Below are 15079 nucleotides of genomic sequence, written 5' to 3'. Positions count from 1 at the left end.
TAGTCAATCCCTGACCTTTCAGAGATCCACAGGTCTACGTGTTAACTTCAGAAAGAAAAATCAAACAAAGCGTAACGAAGTGTAGGGTATAACAATGTAGCGAACGCAGTTAGTGAGCTCACAACGCGTGGATGCCACGGTGCCTCTGTTTAGCATACATTTAGCAAAATGCGTCAAAAGGGCAACTTCAAAGTACATTTTGGGAATTTCTCAGCTCTTCAGAGGTTTAGCTGTTGTGTTCCAGAAAACAAAAAGACATCAAATCACGGCATGATCAAGCTAACCCAACAGAGATTTGTGGTTGGCAGCTACGGTCAACCAGGCAGATACACATAACCTTGCGTCTTTGAAAGGACTTTCCACCGACACGACACGCTCTCCAGAGCGACTCGGCTTATCGCTAAAATGTACTTTTTAAAAATATTTGTGTGGAATACTTGCAAGTATTGCCTTCGGTTAACAACAGTCAATGTAGAAAATCTGAGAAAAGTTCCTACGTGCCAGTAAATAAACAATCTGCTCAGGGTACCGTGAACCCTATAACCACATTTTTCAAACAGAGACGCCATGTGGTTAGCTTCACTGTCAGGTGAAGCTCCGTCAGCTGATTTCCATACACGGTAACGGAAGCTGTCTGATACAGCATGCTCCACAAAACAAACAAACAAACAAAAAAAAATCTGTACCATTAACCCAAAGCCCTTTAAAAGATGGAGACCAGAATTTTTGTACCCTCATATACAAGTAAAGCTGCAACGTTCCTTCAAAAAGAAAAGTTTCACATGGGAGCTTGTAGATGCAGCAGGGGTACACATTGCAAACAATGCGGGAGGAAAAAAATGACAGAGTGTGTTATTACTCACTGGAAGCCACTGCCTTTCTGTGAACTAACACCACGTTCCAAGCAAAGCAATTAATACATTTTTCACAACGATCAAAATTGTTCCTCTTGTCTGTCACATGAAAGAAAGTTGATACACTTCCTGTAGAAGTTAAGTATTTCTGTCTTCGTCTGCCATTTAAAGAAAGCAGAACTGCAAACGCGATATTAAAAAAAATTTGCTGTCTTTTGTTTCGGATTGTATCATTTTGCTGTAAGGCTCAGGAAAGGCTAGAATGTCATTTCAGTTGGGTTTTGTGATGTTTGATTCTGCTTTATAAGGTTACAATTTGAGTTGTACCAAAAAAAAACAACAACAACAAAAAAAAACTACTGAAGAAATATAAACCAAGATTTGTTCAGAAAATACTCTTATCTAAAAGCCTGGGATAAAATAAAATATTTTTTAGCAGAGTGCTGTGGTGGTATGAAGCATCAGGTTAAATAATACCATAAAAAAAAAAAACATAAGAGAAGCAAAAAGCACATCTGGATTTGGAGCAAAGTCTAAAGATCAGCTTTTGTTGTGTATGACATTTGTTTAGAGAAGAACAAAATGTTAGACTGATACTTCCCCAGCAGCAGTCGGACAGGGAAGTGTCTTTATCTTACTTTCTTTAACTAATATATGACTATGACTTCATCTTTCTTTATCTTGGCCATATATTTTATGGCTTTGTATTTGGACAAATAATAATAATAAAAAAAACATGTATAATAACACTGTAATACTACAAGGTATATAAAACAAAAAAAAAACATGCCCTCGATAAGAAGCATCTTTCAACTTCCCCTTTCCTTCTGTCCAGCTGAATCCGTTCTGCTACACAGACGTCTCTGACTGGAGCTTCATGACAAACTTGTGACTTTTTGGGTCGATGAACTCCTCGGCCAGGCGCAGGAAAGGGAGGGGCATCACCTTCACGACCAGGGCGAAGTCGAGGCGCTTCAGGCAGAAGACCTGGCCTTGGCGCAAGGAGGCCGTCACCGCCTCCTCGCTCACTAGTGTCCACTGGCGCCCCCTGTTGTTGTCCAGATACTGGAGGGTGGGACCAGGACTGAGGTAGCGCTCTAAGAAGGCCTTTAAGGAGAGGAAGAAAAAGTGGGTCACGGGGAGTCAACTTTTTTGAGCTTTATTTGATGTCATGTCATTACCCAACCAAACACAGAGCTTTTGACTCATTCATGGATGTTGAAATCCATCCAATGATGGATGTTTCATCTGCTGAGCTTATTATAGGAACTTTAACGCTCCTGAGAACGGTTATAAAGGGCATCAACGGCACGGAGTAGCGTTGTTGTTATGATGTGCTTAAGAGGGAGAGTCTGAAAGGTAAGGAGCTCCTCAGGGTGCGTTCACACCAGCCCCGTTTAGTCGGTTTTAATCGAACTTTAGTCCGTTTGCCTAGAAAGTCCAGTTTGTTTGGGGAGGCGTGAATGCGCAGTTGAACTCTGACGAGGAACTCTGGTCACCCTAAAAAGAAATCCCCAGATTTCGGTTTGGTTTAAGTGAAATCTGGCGCATTTTGAATGCATGCCAAGCGGACTGGAGGCCGCTCTAAAAGCAGGGTGCAGGCTATAGCGCAGGGCATTCTGGGTAAATGCAACCATAAGAAATGCATGACTAACAGTAGTGGGAGAAATGTCTTGTGATCTTTTACCAAAGACAAAAGAGAAATTCCACAACTGCTAAAATCTGATGCAACTCCATATCTGTTTACATTTTTTGAAGAAGGAAGTTGCTCTCAGTATCTTCTCCTTTTGTGTCGTTTCCTTCAGTGGTTCTTGGAACAGCACCACCACAGGTGAGGAAGGGAACAGTTTTTTCAGAAGGTTTGGATTGTTGATGCAATGAAGTGTGAAAATGAAAACATTTAACAAATGTTGAAATTTTGGCCCTCAGTCAAATCAAGTCTATGAGACTACCAGGTATTAAAACACCCTTAAAGAGACAGAGGCCAATTTCAATGCATCACATAAAGATATTTCTATTAAGTTGTATTTGATATAAGCTTCGTTACTTGATTGTGCCGTAAACGGCACTACATTAAAATTTCAAAAGGAACACCTTCTAACCTTAGGTGTCATGTTGTGTGTGATGCAGAACTGCAGATGGTTGATGATGCTCTCCATGGTGTGGTAGGACTGCTGCCTGGTGGCCCGCAGGTACTTCTGCATGGCCCGGGCCATGGGGGCAAAGATAGCCTGGGCGGCCTCCCTGGGGTCCATCACCTCCCGTGGGTGTTTGGGAGACGATGTGGGCGTGTCGTCATCCTGGTGACGCTTGATGTGGGTGAAAGCTTCTTCTACTGCCACTACCAGTCTACAAGGACAGAAAACAAGATGTACGAGAGGTGGAATGTTTTTACTAGAACATCAACCAAAGTCACCAACTTGATGAATACGAGCTGCTGCTTTAACTAGACTGGTCCAGAGGAGTTACTTTGTGAGGTCTATCAAGTATCTAAGAGCAACGTCTGGTACTTTTCCCTGTATTGATACCTGGCCCTGCGTTTGCGCAGCCTCCTCTCCACCTCTGCCTCCTCGTAGTAGTACTCGTTATGGGAGTTGTCTCTTCTCCGAGCGGCGGCTGCTATCATGGCTCTGGACTGGCCTGTGGAGTTGTTGGTGTTCTCTGTGGGCAGAAACATGCCTTTAAATTGTTCCTTCTAAAGGAAGGACATGATCATCCGTTTCATCTTTTGATTACACAAAATAAGGAAAGTGCCAGTTCAGACAGGTGAGGCACCAATAAGGCCTTTTCAACAAAGGTAATGATCTTTGTACTCTATGTATCACATTCAATACGAAAAAACACATGCAATATATGCACTACATTTAGAACAGTGATGGCTTCCTGTAATATAAAGGAGAGAAAATGTACCTTCTTCCAGGTTGTAGACTTTGAAGGAGGACATCTTCTTGGTAAGGATGGACTTGGGGAGGTTAAGCAATGCCGGGTTATAGACTGGGAAGTCGCTGTAGTACTGGTCCAGAACCCACACTCCTGCCCTCTGGATGCTGCATTGCACCAGAAACAGGAGGACATGACTAATTTACTGCATTTTATAAAGGGAAAGTTGTTGTCAGGATGTGTCACTTTTGGCAGCCACACACTAGCAAAACATCACTAAAGGAAGTGGTGAGCTAAAATGAGCCATGACTGGGGGGCGATGATAAGGGGCCAAGAGGATAAACAGCTTCATGCAAAGCACAAATGACAATCTACTTTTATGTTATATTAAGGCATATAAACTAAATCGCTGATTTGTAGTGAGTGCTTTGATCGGACCAGATCTCTTAATGTATTCCTCTCGACCCTAATGTGGCTAAAGCAGAACAGTTCAGAAACAGGTTGCAGTTGCTCCACTGAACTACTTCAAGTGTTTGCGGCTTCTTTTCTCTGCTGCTTCAAAGAGAATGTAAATGTCACTGCAAGCGTTCATATAACAGCGTCTTTCAAACCGTATGAAAGACGCTGTATGAAGAATTATGGCAGGTGAATTATGTAGTTCACAAATCATAAGCCAAGAAAGTCTTAACCAAGTTTCATACTCCAGTCTGTCAGATCATTATTATGCACAGGTATGTCAGATAAGCAATGAATTTGAGGGATTTCTAAGGAATTTGACCAAACTTTGAGCTTTTAATCGCCGACTGACCCATTAATTGAATGCATTTATACTGACCTAAGATGCCCCACGTTGTAGAACCTACTGACTCCATCAGCGGTCCTGATGACCTTCAGACAGAAAGCGGGCCGCAGGTGTCGGACCTCCAGCAGAACTAGAGCCAGATACTGAATGAACAGCAGTGCGTCCACCAGAGATGCGGCATATCCCACGATACCCCTGTAGTCCGTCTCGCGGGGCTCCAGGACCCGGACGCCGTAGAAGAGCCAATAAGACGCAACGAAGAGAAAGACCAGCGCCAGGAGCAGACAGCGGAAGACGAAGAAGCGTGGCAGAGTGGCCCTGGACGGCCGAAGGAACAACGCCCACGTGGACATGAGGAGGATAAGGAGTTTGAAAGCCAGAGAGATGTAAAGGCCCTCACATGGCGTTCCACAAGGGTCCAATGTGTCTCGCCAAAGGAGCTGTGGAAGGGCAAGGAAAGCCAAGGGAGTGATTACAGAGATGAGCCCCAGAATGGCTCCTAGAACGGGGCTGATGTAACGGCGACAGTCAGGAGGCAAAGAGTCCTCCAAGTCCTTAGAGATTCGAGTCAGATCCTCATTGGAGATACTGTCCACAGAAGTCCCAGTGACCACGGTGGTGGTCTCACCCCAGTTGTCGTCCTGTGGGAACACAAGAACTGTGGGTGTTGGTGATCATGTGTTCACATAGATCCCACATAAAGACAGACGAGTTACTAAATGAAAATCTGACCCGGTCGTCTGGTATGGTGGACTCAGGATCCAGTAGCGGCTCCCCCGGAGCCTGGATCATCACAGACTTATCTCCACGGATTGAGCCATCCCGATTCTTCAAGCGATGCCTGTCCCTTCTCTCCCTGAAGAAACAATGGAAAACAGTGTAAATGTTGGGAATAAGTAGTCGTTCAGGGACAATGAGCAATTCTTTTGGAGAAATTCCTCACTGTTTGTGGCTTTGAGATACTTTTGGAGGGGTCATATTGCATCATTTACATAGAACAATACACATGATATGTAATATACTTAATGGCTAACATTGATCGAAAGACAGTATGTCTCACTATAATTATAATCATGCTATTCAAATTTGAGATTGTGTGATACAGCTTATGTTATCCAATTTCCCAGAAAGATGAACTTGCTGACCCAGAATCAGCTGGTTGCAGTTTCACCAATTCATTTAAGAATTTAATCTCGACCAGATTAAGTCATCAGAGATGACGATGCACTTTCATTCATAGCCATTGACCTCATTAAACAATAACTTGTTTTTTTTTATATATATATACAGTATATAAATTCATCTTTTATGACAAACTTTATTGTTTGGAATAAAATAATTTTTTTCTACTCATTGACTTGTTGCCCAGAAAGACATTTTTGGAAAAGGACTGTCAGATTGTGGAAGTACAGAAAAGTAGGTCATGATAACATAACTTGTAATAGACTGGAAAAAAACATGAAATAATATCAATGGTTAAAAGACAACAGAGCAAAATAAACGATTCAAAATCAAGGTTACATTTCTACTGAGAAAAAAAATGTTCATCTATTTTGGTATTCAGGAAATGCCTGCAACAACTGATATAGGTTATAGATCAGGTCAAGCCATATACAGTGTTAGCCTTGAAGTTGCAAACTTTAACCTCAATGAGCCACAGCATCAAAGTTTAAATATACATACATTTAAAACAATGATTGTTTCCCAAATAATAAAATCCACGATAACTTTAAGCTTAAAACACTTAAAGAGGGTTTAAGTTATCAACAGGCTGTGCTGCTATAAGGCAGGTGGATTCAAATCTAAAGGAGATACTGAAGCCAAACAAAAAAGTAATACAATCTTTTTTTGTATTACTTTTATTTCAAACATTGGGTAATTTTCAGTTGCTTTATGAACATTACTTCAACTCCTTGAGTCCCTTCTCTATTCATTACCTTCTGTGAAATACAAAAGTTTTAAAAGGGTGTTTTGGTCACGTTCATTTTGAAAGATTTGCAATTTAGTAGTCCATCTAGAAACTTCCTGGGACAAGACACGAGAGGCTATTGACCCCCAAAGCTAATTACTTGCGACTTCAAAATAAGAAGGCCTTTGCAACAAGTTGAGGCTTAACAAAAGTGCTGCAAAAGTGTGAATTCAACTCTGCTTTATTTGGTGACATCTAGTGGAAATGCTGGAGATTGCAAGCACTAATAGTAATGTCTGACTTCATCTTCCACTTATACTGCTGTAGAAAACCCCAAAACAGTCCACCAATCCATTCGCTAAACCTGCTGTTCAAAAAGAGGGCCCAGAAGTCTGACCGGGATATCAATGGCAAGAGCAAGGCACTCACATGGGAGATCTATCTGTAAGTACTTAAACTCGCATCAAATATCAATTTAGAACAGTCAAATAACATCAAGTGCATATTTTTTTGCACTGTGGTTAAAGGTCTGTACCAGCTTTCCCCACCAAATGTCTGATTTTGTTTTTGCAAGATACAAAAATCTCAGTCAGATTGGCTAGAGAAAGTCTTTGAACATTGAATTTTAAGCCTTGCCTCACGTTCTAAATTAGTTTCAAGTCTGGAGTCTGTTGGATCATCCTAATGCAATAATCTTTGATCTGACTAATTTCATTGTAGGTCTGGCGGTGTGCGTTGGATCAACATCCCACTGGAAGGTGAACCTCCACCCCAGCAGTATCAAACAGGCTTTCATCCATATTGTACTGCATTTGCGCTCGCAGCAAATACATTTGCAAGACACAATAAAGATCTCACTCTAAAGACAGCGAGAAACAAACACCATTCCCTACCTGTTTTTGCGGGAGGTACGCGAGTGGGACGACTTGTAGGAATAGCCCGAATACGTTGACTCGTTGTCCATGTCGGAGGCCGGCGGTGGGCGGAGTTTCCGTGCCACTCCCGTCCCCGAGCCGCCGCCCTTCTCCCACACCACGCCCAATTGGCTCTTGCGGTTGCTGATGGACTTTGTGGAAAGGACCAACGGAAGACGCAACAAGTCCACTTTACTCCTGAGGGAATCTATCTTGGAGGCCTGAGGGGGGTGAAAAGGAGGAAGGATGAGAGAGGAAGGCAACGTGAGAGAAGGGTTGCAGGATCTGCAACCGAGTAGTGCGCACTGCCCGTGTGAGCCAGGGGACAGAGGAGAGATTAGGAGTGAGGAGAGAGTGCAAAGGAAGAGAATAATTTGTCATGTGAGACAAGTAAAACTGTCTCGAAAGGGGCACATACCAAGCAGCCATGGAAAGAAGAGAGAGAGCATTGTTAAAATGCTGGCACTGTGCGCTCTGTTGAAAGGCTGTGTGCTGTCGGCAGCACAGGACATAGCTGAGCCCATTCTTCCGCCTTATGGGAGACTTTTTCATGAGAATCCATAAGCGTATTGGCCCAGAGTGTGTTCTCAGCCTGATAAAGGGCAACTACGCCACCTTCCACACCAGGCCTTGAGTCTCCAGCATTCAGGAAACATCAAAGAGGAGGCCAAGCATTTGCACAGATCTACAGCATGCTAGTTTTACATTAATGCTAAAGAGGAAATGATTTATAAAAATGCAACATGCTGAATATTTTCTTGCTCCTTGCAATGTCGAGTTGATGTCCGCACACAGGCGCCACATTCCCAAGAGTCCCCTGTGGTTTCTCAGGGCAACACAGCTCAGCTACTACAATGGGGATGAATGGGAATCTAGGGGTGAGAAAAGACAAAGGAGGGAGGAGGTGGTGGGGTGTCGTCATGGAGACCAGAACAACAACTCAGTGCTCCATCTCCTCGACCCCCTCGGCTATACACACCCCCCAGAAAACAATAACAGACAATCCTTTCACCAAAGCTGTGAATCTGACTCCAGTTCAAGGACGCGTTTGACTTCGTCTTCAAAATCTGATCCAGATTCTGTTTTTTAATGTTCAGTCTTTGTCAGGAAGGGACTCGTGTTGTCTTCTTGATACTTTACAAGCCAACCTTTAATCTAATAACCAACGTCCTCGTGCTTTCTCATTTGTGCCCTAACCTCCTGTTTCTGCTTTCTATATCGGACACTTCAATTTGCGCTGAGGGATTTCATGTGATTCCCACGTGGAATTCTACGGAGGGACGTTCGGCAAAGCAGAGAGGCGCACAGCGGAAAGCATCTCAGGTGAATTGGGCTATCATATGCTCAATTCACCCGGATATTCCTTCTCAGGGCGAATATTACAGAATCTGTTCTCAGTTCTTAGAATCAAACAAACAAATAAGCCACTTCAAATGACAAAGATTGGAGACATTTTTCCACCTTTTGAAAAACTCCACAGACAGGCAGTTGGGTACGAATTGTTAAAAGGACTCTTTCTACGCTCAATCACATTTTTAGTACATTTTGTGACATAATTCTGGTAGCTGACCTCTGATTATGTCACCAGGCGAAGCAAAAAAATAAATAAATTAACTAGTGAAACGGGATCAGTAGCTCTTTTGAGATTCCCTTGATGATGCCATTTTATGCTCGGCTTGGTTATGTTTTCCTCTTGTTTCATTTTTGGTTTTCATAGATGGCTCTTAGTTCAAATTAAGCAGACTGGTTAGGCCTGAGGGCTTAAAAAAATCTAATGAGTTCCCCTTAAACAATCAGATACAAGTACTGGACAGAAAATGAGGGTAAAAGCAGCTACAGTTCAAGAAAAGACTTGGAAGACCTTCAAAAAGCTTATGGAACGAATGATTTAGACCTCTTCATAAAAGGTCTGTGTCTGTTGAGAAGCCAAATGGACTCCTCTCATTTCCTGAAGACATTTTATCTCTCATATGCAAAGTGCTTTGTCAGATTTGAACATGGGTTGAAAGTATCGGGTTCATTTGCTGCAGTAGGAACAATCGCACTAATAGGTTCCTTTAAGGACTCGTCTGTTTTACAGCCATTCACACTTCGAGACACGTGACCCAAACAACTCAGGTGTTGGCGTAATCAAGTGGCAATGTCCCAGACGTTGACCAGATTAGAAGGTAGGGCCCATGACTTATGAACTTTACAGTCCAATTAGTGACTTTAGCGACCCTATCAGTGCGATTATAGTTCTGACTGTGACTTCTAAGCACGAAACTTCTGACTTATGTTCAGAAATTACAAAAATAATTTTTTTTCCGAATGATCGATGAAATGTCTACAAAAAAACGAAAAGGAAGCTCAGCTGCCTTCTGTGAAAGGAACAAGAATTACTGAGGATGATAGAGAATCTACAACAATTGGAGGGCTTTCCATTTTAAGTGATATTTTTTTAAAAAGCAATGTGATATTTGAAGGAGGCCTTGAAATGCAGGATGTTTCATATTGACAAACAAGTTTCTCAATGTAAACCTGCAAGACTCCCTTTGCTGACATTTATAATAACTTAAATGACAGTTAAAGAAAACTTAGGAGCTAGTTCTCATGGTTGCTTGTGTATTTTTATGCTGCAATTGGACAAAAATGATAAATTAAGGCCTTCCTGGTGAAAACAAAGGATAAAAATAGCTCCACCATTACACAGTGTCACACAAATCAGAGTGCTTCTATAATTTTGTGGCTAAAAATAGAAATGCCATTGACCTAAGAACCTAGTTTCCCAAGAATGACACGGAAATTATATTTAGAGCTTTGCTGCAGTTCAGGAAAATGCTCATATATTGGAATACTGGTTCAATCAGACTGTCAAGAAGTATGTTTAGTTGCTACAATAAATCTAGATGTTTATCGCCTGGTACAAAACGACTTGTATTTTAAGGTCAAGGACATGACAGGAAGACATGTTAGGTACTCGTGAGCGAGAAAACATCTCTGAGTGTTTCTTGAGTTCAGCACAACCGTCTTGCTGAGCGAATGTAAACAAAACCAGCTGTGTGTCTCTCTCTCTGGCTCTGGTTGAGTCACGATGGAGTCAATCCTATTGATTGGCGCAACAAGCTTTCTCCTCTCCTAATTCATTCAAAACATATTGATTCCCATTGGATACCAAGACCAGCTCCACATACAATGCGATCCCCTCACTGGCAACGCGGAAGCTACATATCGAACGTAGCTGTTTACAGATGTACACAGAAACTGTCCAGCGATGATGACTTTCCATTTGACTGGCCCGTTATCAGTCGGAAACCAGTCGTTTTTGCGTTCTGGCGTTCCTGACGAAATGCAAGTTCGTCAAGAACAAGAATTAAAAGTTCACAGCAAATTTTTGTGGATAAAAGTAGTGTTTACTTTATTCATTTCACTACCAGAAAGTTGTCACTGTCATGTCGTTGCCGTACATGCAAAGGTGGGAGGTTTGTTGTTTAAAATTAGCTCTATGAATGGCAAAGAGAAAGGTTTTGATTTATCTCACGAAGGAATGTGTACAATTTTACGCTGTAGTGACTTGGAGGAAGTTCATGACTGTCTGTTATACCCGTGTATACAGTTGAGTCAAACCTTAAAAGAAAGTCCCGAAAAGCAGAGAAATAATAACGATAATCAAAGATTTAAAAAGATGAAAGATTTGAAAAAAAAAAATTAAAATAAAATCATTGTTAAATAATTATTTGCTTTTTTGCCAGGGTATAGCTGTGCAGCTCTAATCATTCACCTCCTGAGTTGGAAACAGTGGCGGTTTTTGAAATGGATCCTCTGGGCAGTTGCCCAGGGCGGCATTAGAAACAAGAGCACAAAAACATTATATTATATTATATTATATTATATTATATTATAGAAACTGTCTTGTTTTCATCATGTTTTGGTCCTGCATAGCCCAGGACACTTTTATAAATTAGATTTTTAACCTCAAAGAGTTTTCTTCCTGGTTAAATAAAGACAAGATAAAGAATTATTTAGCCGCTTTAGTCCTTTAAGGAGCTTTCTCTGGAATCCTAATGACACAAACATTATGGAACTTATTCAAACATGCTAATTCTTGCCTTAAGGTTTGTATATTTAGAAAAAGTACCATCCTACTAGGGGCCAACCCCACCCCGCCCCGGCTTGCACTGGCAGAGTTGCCTTTTGAGACAAAGCAAACACACCCATCGTGCAGTGACGCGGTTGGATGCAGCCACTCGCTAAACAAGCCCAAGCCCGAAAGGCGCATGCGATCGCCGTGAAACCAAACCCCCACTAATGCAAAGTTAAAAGCTGCCTGCTTAAAACTGCACGAATTTGCGCGACTTAAAGCCGGAGAGTGCGCGTCAGTGAGCGCCACCAGTAAGCGTGCAAACATTTTCTAGTCCAGCCGCAGAGATGTTTGCCGTCTCGTCAGTCCTCGACTGGAAGATCAAGGCAATAATAACAATAATAATAATTGGAAAAAAGATATAAACGCGTGACAACTAAAGTCGTGGGAAGTTTTCATATTGCAACTTGTGTGAGCAAGCAGCCTAAATGTAGAAGACATGCCTCTAAACCCCGCAGGGTGGTCTTACCTTATTGCTCAAAAGAAAAAAAAAAGAAGAAGAAGAAGAAAGACGCCTCCGACACAAAGAGCTAGTTAGCAGCGGCGTCCCTCACCAAAAAATCCACCTTTTCTCTTTCACTTTACGTCTTTTCTCATCAGTCCGCGCAGTTTCCAACGACCATTAAGGCGAAAATTACAAATCGACCACAAAGCTCACAGTGCAACAACCGGTTGTTGTTTTTTTATTATTTTTTCCAAGGGAAATGTTTTGTGGGACGTTTTCCCTCCCACAATAACGTCGCCTCAACAGGCTGCTACCAGCACCTCATCGCGGGGCTTCGCGCATCTGTTGTGTCCCGGAGTCCCGCTGAGCTGGGATGGGTGGACGACACAACGCCGGGCTGAGAGGCGTCCAGGCAAAACTGGGTTCACGTGCAACTTCCGGTGAGGGGTTTTGGAATTAAAAGCCGTTTTGGAAATTTATGACAAGTCCTGCACGCTACGGTCTCATTGAGACAAAAAAATGTTGTACTTCCTTTATCTTTCTTTCTTAGTCACTCCGTCAATACGGTACAGTGGTTGTTCACATTTCGACTCATTTATTTAACTTTTATTTTATCAAGATTTGTGTGATTAACTTATGCAGCTAAATGTAGAAGTTTAGTGATTGTAGACCGAAAACGACAACCCAATGCTGGTATTTTTCAAACTGAAATGTGAAACTTGCTGTATGAGAGTATTCCATTAATAACCCAACAAAACATGGCCGTCACAATATGTTACTTGTGAACTCGACAAAATACCGTCCAAAGGAAGTCAGACGAAGTCCTGTTCGCAGTTTTCCCACAAATCATGTAGGGTACCCAGCGAATATGCGGGCTCTGATCAGAACGTTTTGGTACGCAAAATACTTTAAATGTACTGAAGAACCACTGAATACGCTATTCCCATGGTGAAACATGGCGGTGGCTTCAGCAAAACCACGGCAGCTTAAATGCAAGATAATATTATAGACAATATTTTTGAAGTACTGTCAAATACCCTGGTGGATCGACTCAAAAACATTTTTACGTCCGCCCTCTGGTGGCCATTCAGTATAAATCACTTACATGCAAGTCGATCGAATTATTGGCAAAACACGCGCTGGTTTAAAATCTGTGCGTAATTACGTCACAATGAGACTCATCCAGGGTCCTAGTGGTTTTCGTAGGGAAGTTATTCACTTGTGTCCTTCGCAAACGTTTTGGTTTTATTTTGAAGGTGCATATCCGGTTTTGTCTGCACTGTTGGTTGAAGGTGACGCTCTTCTGCTTTGCTGAGCACATCGCGCAGTTCATCCCCAGCTCCTTTACGTGCCAACCGCACACCGTTTATCCACCACTGACTAAAAACAAAAGGAATATTTTTTTTATTAATAAACCTTTTTTTTTTTAACCAATGAAAGTCCACACAAGGTATTTTCTTTTCCAGTTTCATCGTTTTAATCTCACAAAAACACAAACACCAGAAACAAAGATCTGTTTGCCTTCTGTGCAGCTAACAAACTCATCCATCTTTTACAACAAAACAAAAAAACAGAAAATAATTTATGCATCCTTTTATTAAAATCGTGTCTACAAAAATAAAAATCAAATACAAGAACTAAGGCTTTACAGAACAGAAAAAAATTAACATTATAAAACAAGTGGGTTGGATTTCTCTATATTACACATGACCGATGAGACCAAATAAAAAGACAATGAGATGGAAATTAAAGATTTGTTTCTGCATACAGTAGTTTGCACTGTGCAGGGAAATTTAATTGTGCAACATGACATATATGTATATATATGTATGTTTTTTTTAAAAAGGGTCATCAGTTTGAGCTGTTTTTAATTCAGCCAGTTAGGGTCACAACATTGATGTCAATGTACAAGTTAATACAATGAAAAGAAAGATTCAAAAGTGTAGAGGTAGAAACAGGAAGTACAACCACTGTAGTAGAGTAGTAGAGACGGAGAGGAGAAAAGACGAGATGAAAGATATTTAGATGGAAACTGATCCTGACTTCAGCTGATGCAGACCAGCGGGGGTCGTGGGTTTTCTTTTGGGGGAGCGGGGGCCGTTTTTGTGCTGAATTTTCAAAACTGAGTACTGACAAAAACATCCCTTTGCTGGTCTGTAGTGCTGGGAGAAAAAAAACACTCCCAGCAGCCAAAATGGTAAATAAAACAAAACAAAAATGTTCCCTTCAACGCCTCACTTTGGTAGATCACTTTCCAACTTTACAATCCCGTTTGCAAGTTTTTTCAGGATCAGCTGTGATAAAAATCTGTCTCTCTTTCAGGTTTTTTTTTTTTTTTTCCATTTCAGCTCCATTTCATAAATCTATACACATGCTACTGTAGTCCTGTTTCCCCCTCCAGAGAGTGTGAACACCACCAGAAAGGAAACCAGGTTCTGACAACACATAGGAGAGGATGCTGTAGTGTGACAGCGTCGGTTTTGGAAGTTGGAAATCATTTCCAATAATAATAATAACAACAGCCGTGTGTTTCGGATACGTTTCTGTGAGAAATGTAGAAATTTAAAGAAAAATATAAATTAGTAAGAAAAAAATATGTAGCATGTATTAGTGGAGATTCGGTTTAAAAAAATGGAGAAAAGCACTTGGTTTTTTAGCGTCTCTTGATGTTGCATTCAGGTCTCACCCAGGACCAAACTCATTTCAATACATATATTAAATAAAATAGAAAATAAAAAAAAACTCCCAACGGGCGCTCCAGGAATAGGTTTTTGTTTTTACACCAGGCATATAAAGAAAGGTAAACAACATAAATCTTCCGCAAGCTCAAGACGGAAAAACGTTAGCTTGATGCTACATGCTAACGTCGGGTTTTGCTTTGATGTAGCTTGATGCTACATGCTAGCGTGTGCTTCTCACTTGGCCTCTTCGCCATTTCTTAAGTTTCTAATTTTAGTAGTTATGTACCCTACTTCCATGTTTTACCGACTGCGTCAGTTCGTACCCTCTTTGAGAACCATGGCTGTTAACTAAACCCCGCTAACAATGCGCAAGTTATGCGTCTAAAACTAGCGTGGCAGGAGAGCCGTCAGTTATTCTGGTGGTTCAATCAGGCGTCAACATTTCATAAGAGTCAACATTAGAACTACTGTTAA

The 15079-nt window shown here is 41.5% G+C and overlaps 1 protein-coding gene across 3 annotated transcripts; it reads right to left on the bottom strand.

The window, feature by feature from the left end:
• Positions 1 to 1122: 1122 nt before the first annotated feature.
• Positions 1123 to 12344, bottom strand: LOC114157127 (vang-like protein 2). Of its 3 annotated transcripts, none has more exons than XM_028037934.1 (8): positions 11949 to 12344; positions 7339 to 7580; positions 5269 to 5392; positions 4570 to 5177; positions 3765 to 3901; positions 3383 to 3515; positions 2957 to 3203; positions 1123 to 1961 (listed from the first exon to the last, which is right to left on the bottom strand). In XM_028037934.1, exons 2-8 carry the CDS (start codon positions 7407 to 7409, stop codon positions 1704 to 1706), a joined length of 1578 nt encoding a protein of 525 aa, XP_027893735.1. In that variant the 5' UTR covers positions 7410 to 7580; positions 11949 to 12344; the 3' UTR covers positions 1123 to 1703. The 3 variants fall into 3 exon arrangements, with proteins under 3 accessions (XP_027893735.1, XP_027893736.1, XP_027893737.1); XM_028037935.1 differs by having other exon boundaries at positions 12034 to 12344; XM_028037936.1 differs by lacking the exon at positions 11949 to 12344 and having other exon boundaries at positions 7339 to 7717.
• Positions 12345 to 15079: the final 2735 nt, after the last annotated feature.

The sequence above is a fragment of the Xiphophorus couchianus genome, chromosome 14 (genome assembly GCF_001444195.1).
Source record: "Xiphophorus couchianus chromosome 14, X_couchianus-1.0, whole genome shotgun sequence".
Lineage (NCBI taxonomy): Eukaryota > Metazoa > Chordata > Actinopteri > Cyprinodontiformes > Poeciliidae > Xiphophorus > Xiphophorus couchianus.
Note: the sequence above shows the minus strand (reverse complement) of the source record. Positions and strands in the feature narration are given on the sequence as shown.

Excerpts from the sequence above, each read along its gene's own strand:
- LOC114157127 (XM_028037934.1), bottom strand. The coding sequence starts at position 7,409 with ATGGACAACGAGTCAACGTATTCGGGCTATTCCTACAAGTCGTCCCAC. Across the intron at positions 3,902-4,569 it reads TACAACGTGGGGCATCTTAG|CATCCAGAGGGCAGGAGTGT; the intron begins GTCAGTATAAAT and ends GGTGCAATGCAG. Across the intron at positions 1,962-2,956 it reads CACACAACATGACACCTAAG|GCCTTCTTAGAGCGCTACCT; the intron begins GTTAGAAGGTGT and ends CTCTCCTTAAAG.